This window comes from Phoxinus phoxinus (genome assembly GCF_949152265.1).
Source record: "Phoxinus phoxinus genome assembly, chromosome: 14".
In the NCBI taxonomy this organism is placed as follows: Eukaryota; Metazoa; Chordata; class Actinopteri; order Cypriniformes; family Leuciscidae; genus Phoxinus; species Phoxinus phoxinus.
This window is the reverse complement of record NC_136889.1, coordinates 9,624,121-9,646,156: the sequence shown is the minus strand read 5'-3', so window position 1 is coordinate 9,646,156 and position 22,036 is coordinate 9,624,121. Positions and strand designations below refer to the sequence as shown.

The window sequence follows — 22,036 nt, the reverse complement described above, 5'->3', positions numbered from 1 at the left end:
CCTAGAACAATTCAGGGTCTAAACAAAAGAACATACAATCTTACAACACAAACAAACAAAGTAAACATTGAAAAACACACATAATTGGTAAGAAAGCAGTGTGAGTTCTGATGTAATTTTCGAAGAATCATTGAAACGGAAATTTCATTAAAACAGCTGCATAAGAAAAATTGGTAACACTTTACAATAAGGTTAATTAGTTAACATTAGTTATCTACATTAGTTAACATAAATTAACATTATTTCTACAGCATTTATTCATCTTATATATTAGTTTCAACATTTACTAATACATTATTAGAATCAAAGGTTGTATTTGTTAACATTAGTTAACCCACTGTGAACTAACATGAACAAACAATGAACAGCTGTATTTTTATAACAGTAACAAAGATTAATAAACACTGTAACAAATGTATTGCTCATTGTTAGTTCATGTTAGTTAATAGATGAACCTTATTGTAAAGTGTTACCAAAAAATTGGTTCCACTTCATATTACTTACTACTTAAGTTTAAATAAATAATTTGATAGAATGCACCTACAGACACGTTTTTTTACATTGTATTAAAAAATACCAGTATGTAATTAATTAATTTCCATATTAGAATTTAAGCCAAAGTGAAACATTGAAAACCAAGTACTTGCTACTGCATCTGATTAAGCAATGCAATGTTAATTACTCATGTCATGAAAATGGAAAATAAAGTTAAACATGTCAAGACTCCATTGCTTTTCTGTGTAACACACATTACCTGCAACAAATGGTAACAAAGGGTTTTGGTAGCCAAGCACCACATAACATCAACACGATGTTGTAGCCGTAGTCTTATCAGTCATGCCATAAACAGGACCGGTATAGTGAGCATAAATAATCTGTTCTTACAAGCTGTAGTGTAAGTGATTTTCTGGATATATTGTTCATCTTTCATTTTTATTCTTATTTCCCTTTAGCATATAATAGAGAATAGGCCCTTTACATCCACACAGACGGATAATGCCAGGACAACATATTTAGTTACAAAATATTAGAATGTATTCACTAACAAACACAGAGATCATTATTTTATTAATATGCATTATATTATTTAAGGAAGTATATAAGGATAAATTGTAGAGGATAAAACTATTTCTATAACATCAGAAATGACTAATTTACCACATGAGGCCATCAGTTGAACTCTCTGACTGCTGTAGTTGTTGCATTTGTGAAAGTTATGTCATTACATCACTTTCCAGAAATTATGACATCTTGAGCTCAAACACGGACAAGATCTGGATCTAAAAACACAAAGCATTCATAAAACAAGAATGAGTTACAATTCGTCTGAAAAAAAAAGACTTATGGTGATTCAAATAATACTTTTTAGCGTCTGTCCAGCAGGTGGTCTGTTCCCACTTTGGAACATACAGTAGATAAACAATGAGATTAAAAAACAAATTTAGGCATTAGCAATTAATAGTAGCCTATATCAAATGAAACATATTTATGGATTTTTTTTTTCTTAAATCATTGTTATGTGAAAAAAATACAAATTTACAAAATAGAAATACAAGTTATATTAGCAGTAAATAACTGAAACAGTAAAATAAAGAACAGAGAAACATTAAAAAAAACTAAGTATAAATTAAATGACTAACAGAATGTTATAAAATGTATTGAATTGGAAGACATAATGCATTTATAATTGTTCATAATTATACAGTTCATAGGCCTAAATTATGAAAATAGACAAATTCGTCTTTAAATGTCGCAAAGCTAATAAAGAAATAAGAATAAAAGAAACAGTTGTGTTCTTGTGAGTGGCATATTCCTTATGGATGTCTCTGAGCCCCACCTCCTCATGGATCACAATAGATTCGTCCAAACGCTTTACGGCTTTCATTTCTCGTCTTTCTAACAGCTGTTCTGATTAGGTCGATCAAGTGTCAATCAAAGTGTTGGCCACGTCCCCTTTCTGGACATCAAACCACAGAGGAAAAACTGCAACAGGGGCTAAACAGAGGGGGGAAAGTGGTACAAATCACATTTCCAATATAAGTGATTGAATCGTCTTTTTTGAATCGGAAGTTAAAAAGAACACCTAATTTTCTTGCTTTTCGACAACTTTTTTCCACTGTTTGGTGCGGCCGTGTGGGGATGGATGAGATGCGGCCTAGCAGCGGAGCAGCAGCGCACCTCGGCCTCGCCTCGCTCTTTCCCCCGGGATTGCAGGCCATTTATGGGGAATGCAGACGCCTGTATCCCGACCAGGCGAACCCGCTGCAAGTCACAGCCATTGTGAAATATTGGTGAGACGTCTGAAGCATTACAGTTTTATGTTGTTGCTTGATATGCAAACATACAACAACAACTAAAACAAAACAGACAGAATTTTGCTTGACGAATAGTTTTAACTTTATAACTTACTGGATGATACAAAGATACACAAGTTTCAGTAATAAGCAAGTTTCAGTCAGCAGAAGCATTACTATTAGGCAAATAACAAACTTTCAAGTGGAGTTTTTCATCTCAGTGTTTCACTCTTTCCTCTCATAATCCTCTTTTCAGGTTAGGGGGTCCAGATCCTCTGGACTACATTAGTATGTACAGAAACATGGGATGCCCTGGACAAGATGTACCGGAGCATTGGCACTACGTCAGCCTGGGTCTCAGTGACTTGTATGGGGACAACAGAGTTCATGAGTAAGAATGACAGATTATGAGATGTTTAGGCCTACAACTGTTTGATGACATGATAATATTACAGCAGACCAGAAACTTCTGATGTTCATAATTATCTGATCTATTCCGTATCAACTCAAGCAGGGGTCCTTAAAAAAAAAAAAAAAAAAACATGTGGTGAAGGAAATACATAAAGAAGAAAACCAAAATATTAGATGTCATGGATGAATTTACTGGGGAGGTAAAAATGGCTTTAGAAAGATGGCAGCATCATTATTTATTTTATTTGTTTTGCACAGAGATTGGTAGGTCTATTAGTAAAATGTTTTGATTTAGCAATCTTAACAACTTTTTTGCCCACGTGACCGTTCAAAAGTGGAAAAAAAGCGCATCTTGTGTTTTGCATGTTTGCATGCCTGTAACTCAAAAAGTATTTAAGATATCTTAAAATTATTCTAAATTTTCTTTCTCAATAAACATTTATTTTGTTATATTTAAAGCCCTATATGGTTTAATCCCACAGACATGGGGATCTCAATGCGGTGCAATGTCAATTTATTATTATTATTATTTTTTTTTACATTTTTACCCGTTTACAATAGTCAGAAACCAAATGTGACAGCTGATACTTAATGTATTTGAAGAAGAATGTCTGAAAAACAAGTAATACTGAAACTAGATATGCATCTTGTTGTGTATATCTATCGAAATATTTTCAAACAACATACCTCTCTGAGTACCAAAAAAATAAACATTCCAAAGTGTGCATGTCTGTAACTCAAGAAGTATTAAATATATCTTGATATCATTTTAGGTTCATGTTCCTATGAAACATTTCTTTTGGAATCTTGATTTTTAAGACCCTATATGGTTAAGTCCCAGAGCTTTTGGGATGTCAATCTGGTAACATGTAGTTATGAGAGTGTGTATTTAAACTCTTGGCAGCTTCAGAAGCTGTTAAAATTTACAATTTTAATATTCCTGAATAATCCAATCCAAATATTCCTGAAACTAATTTAAATATAGATTCTGATAAATAAACCTTTGAGAGCAAGTTAATGTGCTTCAAATTTGCATATTTCAGTGTATTTTTGGCACTGGTATGCAGTTGTTTTGATAGACAGAAACAAGATACATTTCTAGTTTCAACATTATTTGTTCTTCAGACATTCCCCTTTAAATTCATTAAGTATCAGCTGTATGCAAAGTGACACAAATTTGGATTTTGACCCCTGAAATATCTACAATTTACTGATGGACCCACATTAAGATCCCAATATCTCTGGAATTTAATAATTTAGCCTTAAAAATATGGATACTAAAATAAAAGTTTAAGCAGGGTCCGGATTTATGAAAATCTTCTTAAGAAAGAAGTTAGGAACATTCTTAAGATAAGTTTGTAAAAATGTCCCTGGGTGCAATTCTTGAAAAAATTCTTAAGAAGTTCTCAAATAGTTTCTTAAGAACATCATATTTTTTTCTTAAGAAGAAAATGACAGGCGTTGGTGTTATTTGATTAGATTACCATTGTTATCATAATTAGCGCTCGGACTACGGGGTCACATTTGGTATATAATTTAACAAAGATTGCTAAAGTCAATATATTTTACTAATAGACCAACCAATCTCTGTGTAAAAATAAAATAATGCTGCTGCCATCTTTCTAAAGTCATTTTTACCACTCTGTAATTTGGCTCCAAATCTCAGGTAAAAAAATTTCACCCTGCTCTACAAAATAGTGGATTACTCTGTAAATATCAATTCATGGCATTTCATATTTTGGGTTCGCCATTTATATTTGTTTTTCTTCAGGAAAAAATATGAACAAAATAGAAAATTTGAGCCTGGGAAGCTTCTGATATTCAGTTGATTTGAAACTGAAGAGTCTGATGTTTAGTTATACGTGAAGAGTTGTGTTGACGTAGGTTGATGGTGCTTGAATTACAGCTGTATTCTGCTTCTTTATAGATTCACAGGTCTAGAGGGCCCAAGTGGTTTTGGTTTTGAGCTCACCTTTCGCCTGAGAAGAGAAGCAGGAGAGACAGCACCACCTACCTGGCCAGCTGAGCTCATGCAAGGCCTGGCTCGATATGTGTTTCAATCAGGTACTGTACCTGCACCCCATCTGAAGGGGTAAAGTTTTATATTCAGGGTCATCTTATATTCGGGTATATCCGGTATATTTAATGGAATCTGAGAGATTTCTGTCTTTCCATTTAGTCCTTTTAGAACTCTGATGGTTCAATGGTAAAATAAATCAATATGATTCGAATTGTTTATTACACAATTGTAAAACACATGAACCCTTTATATGATGACTTTTATTCACATATAAAAATTGATCAGCGAACATGCATGGAGAACTAAATTATAGCAAACAAAAGCTCAACCATACTGCCTTGCCCCCTCGATTCATATGAATTTCTTTAAAAATATCCATTTGTGTTCCAAAATTTTAATGAAAGACTTGGTTTGTGGTTTGGAACAATGTAAGGGTCAATTAAATATAACAGAATTTAAATTTTTGGGCGAACTAACCCTTTTTAAGCCATTTAATATACCGTAATTGATCTAAGTGGGCTCCCTTAAAGGGATTTAATTATTATTTTGGTCTGCTTGTATATTAGTCATTTATTTAGCCAAAAACAGCCATAATTTAGTTTTTCATGACCATTTCTCAGCCTCTCTGACCTTTTTATCTATACCTATTCTGTCTCAAAGCTGTATTAATCAAGCTTGAGTGATATTTGCAAACTTGAAATAAAGCTTGGTTGCAACCATGTTACCAAAACAAGGGTGAGGCTGCTCACTGCAGAGCCAATAGGTGGAGCATGATGTCCATTAAATTTAGTCTGATGGGATTGTTTGAAATTACCAGAATGTGGCATTCTACTCATTTGTTTGAGCTTTGCTTAGTAGAAGTGCAAACATACAAACTTTTTTGTAGTGTTGTTAGTGTAAAAATAGCTAAATCTATTGGAAATTTCTATTTTTTTTCTCATAGAAATGTATGGGTAACAGTAGTAACCAGGATTTGTTTTTCCACCGGCGGTGTATGCACTATATTAAATATAGAATCATCAAACTAAAATAAACTTTAACATATTAATCTCTTTAAAATGCAAACCAATCAGACAAGTTGTTTTCTATGTAACAGAAAACACATTCTGCAGCGGTGATCACATTTCGTGGCACAGTCCGTTGGACAACAGTGAGTCTAGAATCCAGCATATGCTTCTGACGGAAGACCCCCAGATGGTGCCAGTTCAAACCCCCTTTGGTCTCGTCAGCTTCCTTCAGGTCAGGCACAACATGCTAGCAGTTTCAATAAGATTGTTGACTAGGCTAACATAATTTCTACAGTAATTTAGTTTCTCTTTTTTTTTTTTTTTTCTTTAGCCCTTGAGATTGGTTCATGATATGTTCATGTAGCCATCTAGATTCAGTTTTGTATGCTGCATTCATTAACCTTGTCCTCCTATGCATAAATCTCCTTGTGATTGGTGTAAATTAAGTTTTTCCTTCTGTGCTCATCAGATTGTGGGTGTTTGCACAGAGGAACTGCAGGCAGCGCAGCAGTGGAACGGTCAAGGCATTCTGGACCTGCTGAGAGGAGTGCACATGTGAGTAATCCCACAGCCAGCCACGAGACAGCCCAAGGACACACTCCTGCTCCATTGGTGGGAAAACTGTGTTAAAGAATCTGCAGGACTGATTTAACCAGCTGAGAAGCTAAATGAATTCCTTTGATGTATTACTTTGCCTCTCTCTTCTTGCTGAAAATCATTTATAGATGAGTGAAGTTGTATGTCTGTACATTTTCCTACAAGCAAATGTGAAAATGTTTGTTGTGTTACTTATTGCTGTTTCTTTTCTACTCTTGCTGAGGCATTTTGGGCGTTGTAGATAAGAGTACTGTACTTTGAATGCTGTAACTCTATAGTAACTGGGTCAGGAGCTTTCATTTGCTCTCAGATGCTTTGTGCTGTTCTTGTTTTTCATTAATTCTGAAATGTTGTTTGTCTTTTTTGCTGTTTTGTTTGCAGTGCTGGGGGTCCATGGTTAATCACTGATATGAGAAGAGGGGAAACCATATTTGACATTGATCCACATTTGCAAGTAAGGTTTTCTGTAGTGTGCTTGGTTCACCTAGAATTTTGCTCCTAGTGCTCCAAGATATACATTTATTTATGCTCATTTTTACACTGTTTTGGAGTCACCATGCATTTATGTGATAATATATAAATATTTTAACCATGTGACGCAGCCATTACTGTGTCACATGATCCTTCAGAAATCATTCCAATATGCTGATGCTTATGAAACCTTTCCTATCATTATCAATGTTATAAACAGTTGCTGATACGTTTTTGTTGTCAGAGATTCTTTGATGAATGCAAAGTTCAAAAGAACACCATTTATTTAAAATAGAAATCCTTTGTAACAAGTGTAATTAAGTTTGTGGCTGTTAAACTCAACCTGTTAGTCCTCTGCCCTCTCTGTTCCGAGACGGACACATGTCCAGCCATGCTGCTCCCCTGCTGATTTGTGCGTGTGTTGATTGCTCATTCCAAGCAGGAACGAGTGGATAAGGGCATAGAGACGGACGGCTCGAACCTGAGCGGTGTCAGTGCCAAGTGTGCCTGGGATGACTTGAGCCGACCTCCCGAGGATGAGGACGACAGCAGGAGCATTTGCATTGGGTCACAGCCACGCAGGCTGTCCGACAAAGGTGAGGAGTTCTAAGGACAGACTCAGACCCAGTAACAAGACACCGAACCCAGTATGCTTCAGAGATGTTGTATTGGCTCAAATTACTGTGTTGTTGTGTCAAGTATTTGTGTATTGTTCATTCAGACACTGAACAGATTAGAGAAGCGCTGAGGAAAGGACTGGAGATTAACAGCAAGTCTGTCCTTCCTCCCATCAGCAGTCAGAGGCACAGTCACGACCGGCCACAGTAAGTCCTGCCCTTTCATGACAATCAGAGCTTCAGTACTGTGTGATTATACGGGTCGAGCAGATGTATGGTTTACCCAGAGCTGTGACCTTAATTCTGGAAGTAGCAGGTTGAGGCGTTTGTTTCAGGACACCAAACTGCTTTGGTTTGCTATGCCACTTGTTTGGGACTGGATGGCATCCTTATGGTTTATGGATAAGAGAAAAAAAGATATTTGGCACTATGGTTAGGTGATGTGACTGTATATACGTGGTGTGAAAAGTTTGTCATTAGATAGAGATTTTGCTTTATCATTTATACCACACAGGGCTTGACAATTAATCACATAAATGATCGAGATTATGATAATAATTGCTGCGAATCATGAAAAGTGAGTATTAGTTAATGTAGGTCTACTGTCATTGCATTATAGTGCAGTGGTTGAGCATTGTAAGCATACACAGACATGTAAATCATAAGTTGGGCTGGACAATATTGTTTTCTTTATTTCAATCAATCATCATTTTGATGAACCAATATTGATTCTTAAATCCCAAGATCAGTCTTGTTTTAGTTGATGTTCTTTTCAGTTGATGCATGACCAAAACTGCACTAAACTTGTGCACTATTGGTAAACATGTCTGCCATCCAGTAATTACAAGCGGAACTAAAGTGAACCGAACATCTCTTCAACTGTACTGCTAGTTATACCATGTAATAAATAAACATGAATGAACATTAGAAGGCATGTTGAAAGAAACTTACTGAAATGTATTATTTTTCATGTAATGGCTTAATCAGTGTTTTTAAAGCAGAAAGACATCAGTAAAACAGCTTGTAAACTGTCATGTAACGTTACATTTACCTCAGAAAAGCCATTCAGTGTCCTTTAGTGGTGCAACGGATCACAAAACTCAAAACTCATGGTCGGATCATATGACTTTTTATGATCATTATTTTTCGGATCATTAAATTTTTTTTAAACTTGGCTTTCCATTTATTACTTAAAGCACGTTTTAAGTGCTTCAATATCACAGCAAAATAACTACTAGCCTAATACATTTCAAACATTATTAAAGACAAGTGAAAAAGTCAGTAATGACATGAGCAAATACACAAATTACAAGCATAGATAAATATAACAAAGTTACAAATAAAGCAAGGTCTAACAGTAGTATGCAGGTACGGAAATTTAGAATGTAAAATAACACTATTGTGTTCACGGTTGTTAAAGCTGTGTTTTGTTGTTTGATTAACATCAATGTCATGGAGAGGAGCAGGTAGGCCTGTTTATAGGCTGCGGTCACTTTAAGACGTAATGCATGGATCCAATATCATCCGAATTATTTTTCAACTTTTTACGTTCATTTAACCTCTGTTTACAAGAATACTTACGAGATGGTGTAAGTTCAAGTGCAAGGAGACAAGAAAGAGGAATAAATTAGTTATTCACGTGCTATCTGTAACGCGCCTCTGTGTGTGTGCCCCACTATGCAGGGAACAGTTTAAACTGTTCAATTGCTATTTTTTTTATATTATCAACATTAAACAACTTTGAATTATAAAAACATTTAAACTGCACAAAAAGGCAGTTTTTATATCAACCTTTTAATGTTTCTACTCCATTTCATTGCTGAAATATAAATATTTAAACTGACATAACTAGCTTTCATGACAGATTTATTCAAACATACATTAAATAAAACATACAGTAAATAAAACAAAACAATGAATGGGTTAAGTAAAAAATATAATAAAAATGTGGCCTAGTTATTTTTTCTAGCTAACTATTGAGCTATGGACAGATTTTTTTCCTTTAGAAAAATTTAATTGTACTGCACATGATGTATATCCAAATGAATCGATGTTGAATTGAATCAATCAATCAAACAGATTTCTAAAATCTGTGTCAATATCCACCCCTATAAATTAAGCTATAAGCCTATTAATAAAATCAGAATCAAACTAATTTGTAAAATCTGTCAATCTCCACCCCTATAAATTAAGCTATAAGCCTATTAATAACAACAGGCATTGCTTATGAGTTTCTAGCATCCATAAATCATCTGACACTAAAAAGATACATCTCAACAGCCAATATAAACTGCAAGAGAGAAGTGTGACAGAACTCTGCAAAGTTAACTGATCATGATATTATGTGATACAGGACTGTTATATAAGATTTTAGTCATGCCGCCCACTCCTATTTGGTGTACACTGCACAGTTAAAAATGGCTTTTAAGCAGGCCTGCATTTTTAAAGGAATGAATTTTCTGAGCTTTGGTTGGTCCAGCTTAACAGCTGAATATGGTATACCATTTGGATGTGGATAATTACCTGCAGGTATTATTCAGACACAGCCTGTCCCTTCAATCTTTGTCCTCACGAGTGCTGACTCTTGCCAGCTGGCCTGCTGTTGTACAGCATAATATTACTTGCTCAGGAAATTAGCTTCAAGTGCCGATAGTCTGCCAGTACAAATGTGCTTCTGAATCAGGTCTGTATTATACTATACACCTATAATAATTTCAACTTTGTAACAAATCAGCAATTTAGCGCATGCTACTTTGTTATTAAGGCCATGATGATGGCAGTTAACTCGGGTGACTGTTTTAAGCACTCCATCCTTATCTCATTAAACGCTGTGCAATCCAGATCATCTCCGAGCATGGTTTGTCTGGGTTAATCTCACTATCAGGTTGTCTGCACCCTCTTGTTTTGCTCATGGCCCCCTGCTAGTTGTAGCCCAGCCAGAGATTCAAACATACATCCTGGAGTGCTGCAGTTGGTTATGTTGCCAACATGATGCTAAATATTATCAAGAATATTGTGCTCCTTTGAATTTTTGCATACATTCTGTTGAAAGTCTTTCACCCATATATGTACTAGTAGTAGGGCTGTAACGATTTACGATATTAAACCGAAATCGCGACACTCAGATCCACGATCCTGTGTCGCGGTATGAGAAGGCAGATCGCGATCGACACACCTCTTCCCAGACTTATCTTTCTCGTCCAGAATAGATCCTAGGGCTGTGACGGGGTCTTTTACATATTAGGTATGGGAATTTCAAGCAAAAATAATATTCAAAGATCGCTGGGTATCATTTGATTATTATTCAAAAATCGCACCTCTCCCCCACACGCACACATGCGCGCGCGCGAGCACACACACACACAAGCAAACACCAGAGCAAGTGTCGTGAGCAAAGCGCGCGGTGTTTGCTTGTATGTGTGTGTGTGTGTGTGTGTGTGGCACCGGCGCGCGCGTGAACTGGAGCTCACCTCATAAACGAATCGAAACTTAGAAAGCTTGAAATACGTTTACTTGATTTAACGTTAATTCAAAACATAAAGAAATGGCGGCTTAGGCTAATTAGGAAGTGTGCATTTCTCTATATAGGCGCGTTCACTTTGTGGCAAGCGTTATTCCTGCGCTTGAGATGCGGGTCATGCGGAATAGGCAATATATTATTTGTGGTTTACAGCACAGACAGTAAGCCTCGGTTACCTCAGAAGAATTTTTAACATGCTCGAATCATCTCCACAATGGAGTATATTTCTGTTTGTTTTTCAAAAGTATTTTGTTACAAGAAAACAGAGTTATAGCTTTAGCTATTTATTTATTTATTTATTTGGCTTTTAAAATCCTCCCTCCTCGCAAGAATCGCGGTTTGTATCGAATCGTGGGTCAGAAATCGGGATACGAACCGAATCGTGGGTTTGCTGTATCGTTACAGCCCTAACTAGTAGTCATTCCTAGATAATGGCATCCTGACACTATTTATTACTTTGAGCAGTATTTGTCAGTTTAAAGCTTAAAGAGAGTTTGGACTGAAGGTGGATTTTGTTTTTTTAAGCGATGACTGCTTCCTAAGAAATAACATCACGTTCACTTCTGTATAAATTTTCCTCATAGAGAGAAAAAGGTTTTTAGGCTTCTTGACTTTTTTTTTTTGATGAATGAATTTGATGAATGGAGATGGCAATCATAAAGAATTTAGCGATTCTGGTTCAGATTCTTCTTAGCAAATCCAGTTGTTTCATTAACGATTCTTTTAGAACTTGTGATCCAAGTTGTTGTATTGAATTTCAAGTTGGACATGATGAAAATCATGGGAAATTCATTCATTATCCACTCCAACTGATTCATACATGTTTTGATTCAGTAAAAAATCCCTGCTCATAAGAGTCATTCGTTGGGTAACCTGACTACTTTGCTTGTCGCTGTGTGTTTTACGCTATAAATTCAGTAGCGAACCGCAGTGTTGTGGTGAATAATGAAATACTGAGTGTTTACTGAGTGTTTCCTGTAGTATTATGAGTATTTTAGTATGAGGTTCCGTTCACACTGCTGGAAGAATGCACACACATATATATATATATATAGGCTATGTTTTTCATAAACACTTTTGGTTAGACTGGTTGAAACTCTCTTCAGATCCTGATAGCAATCAATAAGCAGTCTGAATGCAATAATAGCATGTCCTTACCTGCCTGTCATCCTATGTATTTCCATACATCCGCACACCCAGACATTACGCGTCCTCAGCGCGTTTCATGAGGCTGTGCAGAGTTATAGACAGACAGTCACAGAGCGCTGTAAACAAACAGCAGCCTGCCTTTTACAGTTCCTTCTGATCCAAAACAACAAGCTTATGCTGCTTTCACGTCATAACTACTGTTATTAAGAAATGGCAACCTGTGAAGTTTTACCCAGAGCTGTTCACGTCCTCAGACTCGGATTTATGCATTTCTATGGCAACACTATCAACGGCGAAATAAATCTGCAGCAGTCAGGTGGTACAAGTCAATGCTCTCTAAGTTGTTTGCGTTCCTTATTATTGTATTATGTGCTTTGAGACTAGAGGTAATTTAACTCTCGTGACACTTTGCAGACTCTGCTGTCTTGCTATTTCTAGCCTCTCCAAAATTGCCTACCCTACCTTTAATGTTACTTGTGTAATCAGTTGATCAATTTGTTTTTCTGCACTTCCTTCAGTTGCCTTAGAGTAGCAACTGAATTGCCAAATTTCAAATATGTAGATTCATTTAAAAATGCTCTTCAAATCTCTTAAAAGAGGGAAGAGTTTACTTTTTTTCTGTTCTTAGTAGCTGTTGAAAGGAATAAAATTGATTTGCCATTTGGCAGTAGTGGTAAATGCATTTATTCACTTCGCTGTGGTACAAATCTGCCCCTAATTTCTCCATAGACAATCAGTTGGACATTTCCAGACCCAGCAGATATCAAGGTAAGAGCCAACTACGAGTGAAACAGACTATTTCTTCAGCAAATGGGCTATGGAGACAGTTCTTCTTTATTCCACTTTGAAAATGGGTGTTCAGTAGAGCGTCTGCAAGTGACTTTTTGTTAGATCAATGAGGAAAAACAAAGCTCTGAACTATTTCAGTTTTTTACTTATTTACAGCGGCCTCGAAGCGTATTTGGTCACTTAAGCTACAAATGTATGAATCATTGCAGTATTTGGACAATTTGTGGTTGTTTAACGTTAGTGGGTCATGTTCATAGTTAATGCGATGAACGTGGTTACTCTTTTAGGACACTTGTGTGAAATTGAAAAATTACCTTAAGACTGACAAATTGTTTATTGAAGGTCACTGAAAAGCTCTAGCATTATTTGTTTGCACTTGCCATTTGAGGTTTGATATTTCATTATACTAATGCGATGACATTTATAAAGTTTGATTGTGCATACATACAAACATACAAATTGGACACTTGGACACAAATTGGACACGCATCACATTTCTAATTGATCTGTTAAACTGTCGCCTTCATTCAGTTTCAGTTTTCTTATTTACATTTTCTAATTCTCTATATCCCAGGAGTCGTAAGGACAGTCTGGAGAGCGAGAGCTCGGCTGCTATTGTCCCTCACGAGCTGGTACGAACACGACAGCTGGAAAGTGTGCACCTAAAGTTCAACCAAGAGTCTGGGACACTTCTCCCACTGTGCCTCAGGTAGGACATGCACTGTAGGAAGCTCCATTTGCCATATCTTTTCTCAAAACCCACTTAGCTAAGGCCTTAACTTTAAAAGGGGCCAGGGGTTGTGAATTCACTCAGAAGTGAAAAATAAAAGTACACGTGCTGAGTTGCACTTTGTTCATATTACCAATGTATTACAGTTTTACAAACAAACTAAACTCACTGAAAAGCTAACAACTCTGATTTCGCTGGCTCTAAAAGAGTGGGATATGAGTTTTATGTAATCTCCTTGTTTGGACCGAAACAGAGATGAGGCTCACAGAGAAGCCTTTGTTTAAAGTCCAAATGAGAGCAGGGAGAAAATGAACATCAGGTTGTTTATAGTTTTAGCCTTTGATATTTAGCGCTTGTTTTAAGAGATACGACACTTATCAATGTCCATGTAAATGATTCATTCAGCTTTTTTCTTTATAACCTATTCTTGTAGAGGTCGGCTGCTTCATGGCCGACATTTCACATATAAAAGCATTAATGGAGATACAGCAATCACCTTTGTATCCACTGGGGTGGAAGGGGCTTTTGCCACAGAAGAGCATCCGTATGCTGCGCATGGACCATGGCTGCAGGTAACAGACATATTACTATTAAATCCCTTAAAGGAGAACTCCGGTGCAAAATGAACCTTTGGTCTAATTACACATTGTTACCTAGTCAACCGTTATCTGAGATTTGTTTTCATGATTATCGAATGTAAATAGTTTTATCTCTAAAAACAGTTTAGCCTATAACGCTAGTATAACGCTAGTATATGGGGCGTAGAGTAATGACAAATACAAATCGCTTGTTAATACCACTAACAAGGCTCAAAATAGCCCCACACTAACACGGTAGCATAATGAGGGTCCCTACCTTCAAACCGAAGCATTGAGAACTTTGACAGTGTCCAGACAGTTTAATAAGAAGATATTTTATACATACAGTCAACTTCACGTATATAAGCAGAATCCATCTTGGAAAAACAGACTCTATCAATCGATCTACGAACCACCGATCCAAATGCGCTGAACTGTGTAGAATCTCATATGGTCCAGCGCATTTGGATCGGTGGTTCGTAGATCGATTGATAGAGTCTGTTTTTCCAAGATGGATTCTGCTTGTATACGTGAAGTTGACTGTATGTATAAAATATCTTCTTATTAAACTGTCTGGACACTGTCAAAGTTCTCAATGCTTCGGTTTGCATGTAGGGACCCTCATTATGCTACCGTGTTAGTGTGGGGCTATTTTGAGCCTTGTTAGTGGTATTAACAAGCGATTTTTATTTGTCATTACTCCATGCCCCATATACTAGCGTTATACTAGCGTTATAGGCTAAACTGTTTTTAGAGATAAAACTATTTACATTCGATAATCATGAAAACAAATCTCAGATAACGGTTGACTAGGTAACAATGTGTAATTAGACCAAAGGTTCATTTTGCACCGGAGTTCTCCTTTAAAGGGGGCCCTGTTATGCTTTTTAACATTATCTACATTCTTTAGTGTGTAATGTTGCTGTTTGAGAATGAGAAAAGTTACAAAGCACAAAGTCCTCTCCAAAGGGAGTTATTCTCTATATCAGTAAGCACTGATTCTGAACTCCCTGAAATGCCTTGATTTGTAGTCTTGAGTTTCTTCTGGGAACGTACATGTCACAATATCCCTCATTTAAATAATTCCCACCCAAGGCATTCGCAAAGAAAAAAGAGGCGAGGCCTGGTTGAGTTGTGTTAGTAGTGTGTTGAAACTCGTGTTTATGGTAAGGGGCGTGACATTTCCAAAATGCGCTCGAAGTGGTTGACCAATCACAACACACTGGTCCAGCCGACCAATCAGAGAATACTGTGCTTTTTGGAAGGAGGGGCTTCATAGAGGCAGAATTAAACAGAGCGTTACTGACAGACCGGGAAGAGAGTTGCTGCAATAATGTAAAATATGTGAAAAATATGTTCCAAACCTATTATAATAGACCCCACAAACAAAATCAAGGGCATAATAGGTCCCCTTTAAAATTCAATGTTGTTCCTTATGTGTGACCTTATTCTGATCTCCTTAATTTAGATATTACTTACTGAGGAGTTTGCAGACCAGATGCTAGCTGACATTCAGGATTTGTGCACCCGTGAAATGGTAAGGTTCTACCTACACCTCACGTTAAGTGATTTCACTATGATTTTGTAAACGTTCGATTATTTTAACACGCTGTGTATCTCTTTACCCCTAACCCAGTCTAAGCTGCCGAAGGAGTACAGCTGGCCCGATAAGAAGTTAAAGATCTCCGTCCTGCCTGACACTGTGTTTGACAGCCCACTGCAATAAGACTGGGAGCTCACTGTCCCTGATTACAAACCCGCATCTCCAGAAAGGAGCCCAACTCTTTTGACAGACGCATGTGCCTGTAGACGGCTGAAGGAAACTGACTTTCAGATGCTTTCCCCTTTCCCTGAGATCATTGTAAATGTACAACATTTTGTCCGTTATACCACTTGTCTTTGTATTGGTCTACCTATTTACTCATAAGGAAGCTTAAAAAAATAGCAATTGTTTTTCTGGTTTGTTTCAAAAGACACGTTATATTTCTTGTTGAATATTTAGCAGCACAAGACAATGTGCAAGCACTGGTGCCTTTATTCACCTTGGAATGGACTGAAGTGTCATTTTGAGAGAAAATCCGCTCTTCTAAATCCTGCTTGTAATGTGAAGGAAGGCATACTAAGGAAAATGTTTATCTAAAAAATTCTGTTAAGTCTGAGTATCTGGTTTTACTCAATTTACATGTATAAGATACAGTAGTGTCTATTTAAGGTTGATGGTCTGCATTAAGTGGTTAGTCAGTTCACCTACACAATACCAAAGCCTGTACAGTATGGGTGTTTTTAAACTGTATAATGTAAAGTTGAGAATCATCAATTAGTTCCTTGATCTTGGTTTTATTTTATTATTATTTTTAACTATTTACTTTTCATTTGACTTTATGATTGCATTCCAAGTCTTTATAGGGAAGCAAACAAACTGGTTCCTGAATGGCAATCAATTTTCTAGAATGTGCTTTTGTAATTTTTGGGAAATGTGCTCAATAATATAGGTCAAAGTGTAAAAAAGAACCTTTATTTGTGCTTTTTAAAGATGAATTTAATTAGAGTGTACTGGTGTTTTTTTATATTCTGGAGAATCACTACACTGCCTGTGGTTTTGTTACCCTTAAGTGCATTAAATTTACAAAAATCAGGGTGTTTGCATTCATTTTGATTACACAAGTCTGACTGTTTGTGCAAAGAATGCCTATTTCCCATTTAATTATATATTATTTTATGATGACAACTCATCATGATTCACATCCAAGTAATTTTTTGTGTGTGACCAAGGCACCAAAATTTATCATGGAGAACCAAGTCTGTCTCTGACCTTAAGAATTGTATGCCTTGTATTTTGATGCTGTCCCTTCAAGACACGCATGTAAATGCCCTCTTTGCATGTGAAATAATAACAGCACTCCAGTGGGCTGTTGAGATGTCAATTTTATTTGTATAGCACCATTGAACACAACCAATGTTGACCAATGTGCTGCACAACAAGAAGAAAAATTAAAACATTACATAACAGGCTTTACAGAACAATATCATCAATAAAATACAGTGCAATGAAATTGCATCACTGATTATATGCCAAATCAAAGAGATATGTTTTTAGCTTGGATTTAAAAATGGACAAAGATGAAGCGATCTAATAGAAATGCGTAAGACATTCCAGAGTCTAGGGGCAGCTACTAAAAAGGCGAGGTCACCCCTACATTTCATCTTTGACTTCAGGATACTCTGCCATCTCCGTTCAGTCCTAAAACCCAGAATTAACACGTTAAAGCCATGAGTTCCAGTTTAAATTTTTATTTTATTTTCATTATTCGAGTAAAATAAGATATGTTCATGGTTAACATGGTGTTATGAGTTAATTATTTTGTGACTACTATTTTGTAGTGTTGTGTAATGATGTAATGTTTGCGAGCAGTGAAAGAGTAAATAAGATGGATGAAGTTCGTTACTCCTGCCTCGTGTGGTTTATTGCTGCTTAATAATTCCTGACAGATACCACATAAGGTTTGTGGTTAACATTAACTATTAAGGTGTTTTTTTAAGGGTAAGCTGCTAAATAAATAAAAAATACTGGAACACTTCTTAATCCATGCTTAAAAGTTTTAAATAAGTGATTAATTTACTGCAGAGAAAAATAATTTTGGACAGATCACAAAAAACTAGAAAAAAAAAAAAACTAGAGACATGTCCCTTTAAATCAAGCCCCGCCTCCGTATATTTACCCCTCCCATTTTTATGTGTCAAGTCCGCGCTGGTCACGTGATCGGGGGAAGGGGGAGTATGTGAACTGTATCCTGAGTTGCAGTCCTGTGCCTGCATTCCTCTCATCTAGGATTTGCTTGAAAGGAAAAAAAAATCATAAATAATAACAGACGCAGATTGGAATACGGCGGTAAAGCATCTGATTTCCACCAGGATTAACATTTTAAAGGACGTGATATCCCTGGATGATCGCTGAACTGGATCTTTTCGCTTTACGTGAAGCGTCTATATAAAGGGCATACAAATGAGAGGAAAAGTAAATAGATACGTCGTTTTTAATTCGCGTTAAACAGGAAAACAAGATGGCTGATAAGCGATAACAAGGGCCAAACGATATCGTCTCCTTTAAGAGCAACAAAGGTATTGATGTAGGCTTTGATACATGAATATTTTAGGCGAGTTAGCTTCGTCAACATAAAAATACATGACATTAGGCACTATAAATGAACGCAATCCGTCTCTGGTAAGTGCGAGCAGGTAAACATAAGGCGAAACATGGACAGGGATCGCGTTATGGATCATTCTATAATGTTCAACCAACACAGATAGCGAGAGAATAGCTTTGACAACGATCAAATCGCTGCTCTGTGGGGTTTAATGCTACGAGGGCATGTTGGCATTCAAGTATACGCGTCAATTGTTTGTTCATTCAAAATCGCGTCACGGCATTAGATAGATGGTGTTTCTGGCTTTACCTTATAGTTGTAGAGGACAGAAATCCTATCGATATAGTAGTACACGAGCAGCACAAAGGCTCAGGTCTACTTTTTTAATATAATTCCAGCAGGGCAAATGTCATGTGCCCTGAGCACAAATCAAATGCGTGATCGACTGCTTCAGTAAATGCGTGCGAAAGGACGTTTCAGTGCTTCAAGAACTTGTGGCGTCACCCTTTCCTGTTTTAAACCCAGCAAAAGACTATGCTTCCGATGATTAGACATTTTCACTTGGATTTAACGGATCTTATGTTGACTGGCATTGGACTTTAGACGATGTTTAAGCCTTTAACCTAGTAGTTTATTATCTTTCAACGGATAGTCAGGCATCTGTCAGTGAGGCTCCGTCTGTCACTGGTGTTTCATTCGGTTGCCATAATTAAAGATAGACTGATAATTGGTTTGTCCGATACTTTTTTTTTTTTTACAAATTCTTCACACTACTGCTCGTTCATCGGTTCTCCATTGTCGTTTTTAACGATTAATTATACAATTTACGGGGTATCTGAAGAATAGCTTATTTACAGGTAAAGTAACAACATTTTTAATATATATCGGTCGGTTTTTATTTTAAAATAATGGTCATTCATTCATGTTTAGCTTAACAATCAGAGAAAGCTCAAAACAAAGATGAAAATAAATGTGCCAGTATTTGGATCACAAACCAACTTTGCATACATTAAATAATTACTTTTGTGGTAATAAACTATTCATAAAGCATATTATGTTTTATTTGTTTCACTTAGTTATTCGTCTATCAAAAAAGTAATCGCTTATAAAGTTCTTAAACATAGCACCAGTCATTCATTTTTTCCTATTAGGATCATTTTAAATTAAGTCATTTTTCGCCCTCTCTAAATTAATACCAGAATTAAAGTTTGTGTTTTTAGTTTGTTTAATCAAATATACGTTTGTCGATAAAGAAGGGCAAGTTCCTCTCATTCCAAAAGCGTCATTTATTCACGCCCGGCTGTGGTATTTGATTGCTGACTTAACTTTGCCAGGAGCAGAAACGCTCCCTTGGCATATTTGGGTCTGATCAACAGCTGTTTCTCTGGGGCTTCTGTGCTTGCATGGTCTTCATCAACTGACCTAACATCTGGATATAAATGAAGGAGTCACGAGAATGAGCGAAACGTTGTTAGGACGGTGCTAGAACTTGATGTTTGCCTTCCACGAGCGGATCAAGTCAAGACGGGATGTCTGATCAAATGGCTGAGATGGCTGAGAGCTGGCGGAACTGCTTTGAGGAGGAACTCATTTGCCCCATTTGTTTGCATGTGTTCGTGGAGCCCGTACAGCTGCCATGCAAACACAACTTCTGCCGGGACTGCATCAGCGAGGCCTGGGCCAAAGACACGGCCAATGTGCGCTGCCCGGAGTGCAACCACGCGTACAACCAGAAACCAAACCTGGAGAAAAACATCAAACTCAATAATATTGTGGAGAAATTTAACGCGCTGAACGTCGAAAAAGCGCCGGCCGTTCTGCATTGCATTCTGTGCAGGCGAGGGCCTCCTCTTCAAGCGCAGAAAGTGTGTCTTCGTTGTAATGCACCGTGTTGCCAGTCTCACATCCAGACGCATCTCCAGCAGCCCTGTCCTGCTCCTGGACATCTACTGGTGGCGACTGAGGAGGTCCGGGCCTGGAGCTGCCCGCACCATGACGAATACAGACTCTATCACTGCGATGTGGAACAGGTGGCGGTCTGCCAGTACTGCTGCTTCTCCAGATGTGCACCAAACCATGGCCATGCGGTGCGCGACGTGGAAGTACGACGCAATGACATCAGGGTGAGTGCTTTGCTCCGAACTTCTAGGGACGTACCTAGACTCCGCCTGTATCAGGGACTGACTGAGCCCAGTCCATTTTAGATTAGATACTATGGATTAACCTGGTGGTAACTCAGGCCCTGAACTGGTTTAGCCCTGTTAAATGCATGACCCCTTATGGAATTTGGCATATTACCCTTAATGTACTTTGCTAACATGTAATAATTGAATATGGTTCTTTAAAGGGATAGTTCACCCACAAATGGAAATTTTGTCATTTACACACTCTCAAGTTGTTCTGAACATATTAACGTATGAGTTTCTTTCTGCTGCTGAACACAAAATAATATATTTTGAAGAATGTTGGTAAGCAAACAGTTGACAGTAGCCATTGACTTGCATAATATGGAAAAAAAACTATGGAAGTCAATGGCTACTGTCAACTGTCTGGTTGAAAAAGAAATAGCAACAAATTATTAAAAAAGAGAAAAAATGTAGGATGGGACTTGGTTCTATTCATTGGATGTTGATTGGGTGGAGGCGGGTGATGATCTTACGCAGATTTGAGAAATCACTGTCCGCCCGAAGTCCAAAATTATGACTTATTTTGATTAAAACTTACGAGGTCAAATTACAAGGTCAAAACATAAAATAAAAAAACATGCATCGATGAATTCTTCACATCAGATCATCAAGATGCATTTATATTTCATGCCAACTTTAAAGGCCCCCTGAAATCACACTTTTTTTTGTTGTTGCATTTAGTATGAATATGTTAGCCTTAAAGTTATGAATAAGCTTGTGTGTTCCAAAACAACGACAAAATTCGCATTTAGGAGATATAATCATTGAAAACTTAGTCTCTCACTTACCCTAAAATGGATCACAGATTTTTATGACATCACTTCAGCTTCTCATCACATCTTCTGTCCAATCAAATGCTCTCTAGAATCTAAAGTCCCGCCCCCTGTGATATAAATACCACCTGGCCAAACACGTCACAGAGCAATATGAGTTGGAGATGTGTGTTCGGTTGCTCAAACGCTCGAGTTTTATTCCGTTTTCCAACTGTACATTGGTTAAGAAGGAAATGGCTAGAATTTATTCACTCCTCTACTATTGAATCCAACGTATCGTCAGCGCTCGGATTCGCTTTTTTATGGTGCCCACAGTCTGTGAGGTAAACTAAACGCTATTGGATATTTGAAAAGGGGGAGGAGCCATTCAATATGTCCCGCCTTAGCTTCCTGTTTCGGTGGAAATTACATCAACGTATCATACAAAGCTGCGCATCCCAAGGCACTTCAGTGGGCCTTTAAGGCAGTTGCCCAATGTAAAACCAGGCATGCTGAAAAAACTGCACAATAGGGTGGTGCAGGGATTAAATATTTTAGCATCTCCCTGGTTCCCTCGACAAAAACACATAGTATTTTTCCTTTGACATTTGGATTATAGCAGAAAACAAGTTCTGTGATTAACAATAGCTGATGATTCTTCTTACGGTTTGTTTATCATGATAATCTTCATAAATTAACACAACTTATATGAATTTCGAAGCTTAAATACAATCGGCAAAGGTCAAAAGCTAAACGTAGGCTATAAACAA

General features: G+C 37.1%; 2 protein-coding genes and 1 long non-coding RNA gene across 8 annotated transcripts in view; 2 read left to right on the top strand and 1 right to left on the bottom strand.

The window, feature by feature from the left end:
• Nucleotides 1–1,804: 1,804 nt before the first annotated feature.
• sufu (suppressor of fused homolog) lies at nucleotides 1,805–17,627 on the top strand. 4 transcript variants are annotated; one of them, XM_079635837.1, is made up of 13 exons: nucleotides 1,805–2,291; nucleotides 2,551–2,685; nucleotides 4,633–4,769; nucleotides 5,822–5,964; nucleotides 6,202–6,287; nucleotides 6,711–6,783; nucleotides 7,240–7,396; nucleotides 7,522–7,624; nucleotides 12,816–12,854; nucleotides 13,450–13,584; nucleotides 14,039–14,177; nucleotides 15,652–15,720; nucleotides 15,820–17,627. In XM_079635837.1, the coding sequence occupies exons 1-13, from the start codon at nucleotides 2,140–2,142 to the stop codon at nucleotides 15,907–15,909; spliced, it is 1,458 nt and encodes a 485-aa protein (XP_079491963.1). In that variant the 5' UTR covers nucleotides 1,805–2,139; the 3' UTR covers nucleotides 15,910–17,627. The 4 variants fall into 4 exon arrangements, with proteins under 4 accessions (XP_079491963.1, XP_079491965.1, XP_079491964.1 ...); XM_079635838.1 differs by having other exon boundaries at nucleotides 1,903–2,291; nucleotides 7,243–7,396; XM_079635839.1 differs by lacking the exon at nucleotides 12,816–12,854 and having other exon boundaries at nucleotides 1,884–2,291.
• Nucleotides 17,288–18,768, bottom strand: LOC307010822. The gene is made up of 3 exons (XR_013800280.1): nucleotides 18,638–18,768; nucleotides 17,903–18,018; nucleotides 17,288–17,424 (listed from the first exon to the last, which is right to left on the bottom strand). It is a non-coding gene; the product is annotated as an uncharacterized lncRNA (long non-coding RNA).
• The window catches only part of trim8a (tripartite motif containing 8a), a 23,298-nt gene continuing 19,203 nt past the window's right edge, over nucleotides 17,942–22,036 (top strand). Inside the window, exons 1-2 of one of the 3 annotated variants that reach the window (XM_079635836.1) lie at nucleotides 17,942–18,072; nucleotides 19,774–20,451. In XM_079635836.1, coding sequence (XP_079491962.1) covers nucleotides 19,858–20,451 — 594 coding nt within the window. In that variant the 5' untranslated portion in view covers nucleotides 17,942–18,072; nucleotides 19,774–19,857. Of the gene's footprint in view, nucleotides 20,452–22,036 lie in introns of all 3 variants that reach the window. The other 2 variants (XM_079635835.1, XM_079635834.1) reach the window with 2 other exon arrangements.